Raw genomic sequence first — 1,581 nt, 5'->3', positions numbered from 1 at the left:
CCAGGCGGCCGAGCGCGGCAACCTGTTCGCCCTGGGCTCCATCTACCACCCGGTGGTGCACGGCGACTACCCGGCCGCCCTCAAGGAGCGCGTCGCGCACTACAGCGCGCTGGAGGGCCGGCCGTCCCGCCTGCCGAGCTTCACGGACGAGGAGCGCGCGCGCCTCAAGGGCAGCGCCGACTTCCTCTGCTTCAACGCGTACATGGGCACCTCGGTGGCGGACGGCTAGAAGCGGCCGCGACCCGCGGGCGGCGGCACCATCCAGTCGGACCGCGACGCCGTCGAGGTCGGCACCGACACGAGGCCGGGCTACTTCGGGGACTTGTTCATGCGGGTGAGGGGGAGGGCGGCGAGGTCGCAAGTGTGTACCCGACCGTCCACTGAAAAAAAGAGTAAAGGTGTGAATTTTCCTTTAAAATTCACACACTTGTGCCTTTATGTGTACGAGTGGCGTTTGGCGTTCACACACCTGCATGTAGTGCAAGTGTGTGACATTCACACACTTGAGTTTCCAGTGTGTGTTGTGTACGACGGGGCGTCGCTCGGAGGAGTTTCACGCGGTCGTGTTTTTGTCAGGCCAATCCCTGGGTGCTGAGAGACGCGCCGCTCTGGATCCGCGACAACTTCAACAACACGCCCTTCTTCATCACGGAGAACGGCTGGGGTGACGAGCGCACCGACGCGGACCCCCTCGACGACGAGCCCAGGGTCGGCTACCACAGCGTGAGTACGCAGTCTCCTGACAGTGGGGCGCCTGATGGGTAGGCAATCCAGCCCGATGCACGCACGGGTGTCGCGCGGGCTGGCCTACCCTGGCATCCGCAGGCGGTACGGCGGGCCCCGTCCGCTGGACGCACTCTGCGGTCGAATGTCCAGCCGCCCAGCAGCGGCAGAGCAGCGGTTCCACTACGCAACGAGCGTCAACAGTGATGCTAGTATGGAGCCCCGCCGTCCCTGATGATGCTAACCCTATACTCCACTTTTAGGTGTACCTGCAGGAGCTGATCCGCGTCGCCACGGAGGAGAACGTGAACGTAATGGGCTACCTAGCCTGGAGTATGATCGACACCTTCGAGTGGACGGCCAGTTTCTGGTATGATAGTGTAGTGTTCAGTTAAAGAATATAGCGCAAGAGTGAGGGCAGCAGCCAAACTGGAGTGCCCCTTTGTTTCTGTTCCAGGCGCAAGTTTGGTCTAGTGCACGTGGACTACGAAAACGGCTCACTGAATCGGATCCTCAAAAAATCTGCATGGTTTTTCCAGGAGATTGGCACCAACAGAAGAGTGCCAAAGGTACCTTTCACATTCCTCCCTGGTTCCAGTACTGGAGCTGGAGGCAAAGCAATACCAACGCATTACGCTGTGCCTTTCCTCTTCGTTTTTTTATTGAGTTGCTTGCTCTGATTGGAAATTAACATTTAATCGAAGAAACTATCATTAGTTTCTCCTAGCTTTACCAAAGAAATGTACAGGGTGGGTGATCCGCGCCGTGGTTTGTATTTGCTTATACTGTACCGGATTCACGCGTGCGGGCGGGCTTGCCTATCGTCGCTCGCCAAGGCGCCTTATGGCCCCGTTCGAG

At 58.8% G+C, this 1,581-nt stretch overlaps 1 protein-coding gene across 1 annotated transcript in view; it reads left to right on the top strand.

Moving 5' to 3' along the window:
- The window catches only part of LOC127751814 (myrosinase 1-like), a gene marked incomplete at both ends in the record, with an annotated part of 6,845 nt that extends 5,553 nt beyond the window's left edge, over window positions 1–1,292 (top strand). Inside the window, 4 exons of the mRNA XM_052275913.1 lie at window positions 5–224; window positions 599–723; window positions 987–1,093; window positions 1,181–1,292. Coding sequence (XP_052131873.1) covers window positions 5–224; window positions 599–723; window positions 987–1,093; window positions 1,181–1,292 — 564 coding nt within the window. The remainder of the gene's footprint in view (window positions 1–4; window positions 225–598; window positions 724–986; window positions 1,094–1,180) is intronic.
- Window positions 1,293–1,581: the final 289 nt, after the last annotated feature.

Source organism: Frankliniella occidentalis, unplaced genomic scaffold, assembly GCF_000697945.3.
Source record: "Frankliniella occidentalis isolate FOCC.00 unplaced genomic scaffold, Focc_3.1 Scaffold1162, whole genome shotgun sequence".
Lineage (NCBI taxonomy): Eukaryota > Metazoa > Arthropoda > Insecta > Thysanoptera > Thripidae > Frankliniella > Frankliniella occidentalis.
Note: the sequence above shows the minus strand (reverse complement) of the source record. Positions and strands in the feature narration are given on the sequence as shown.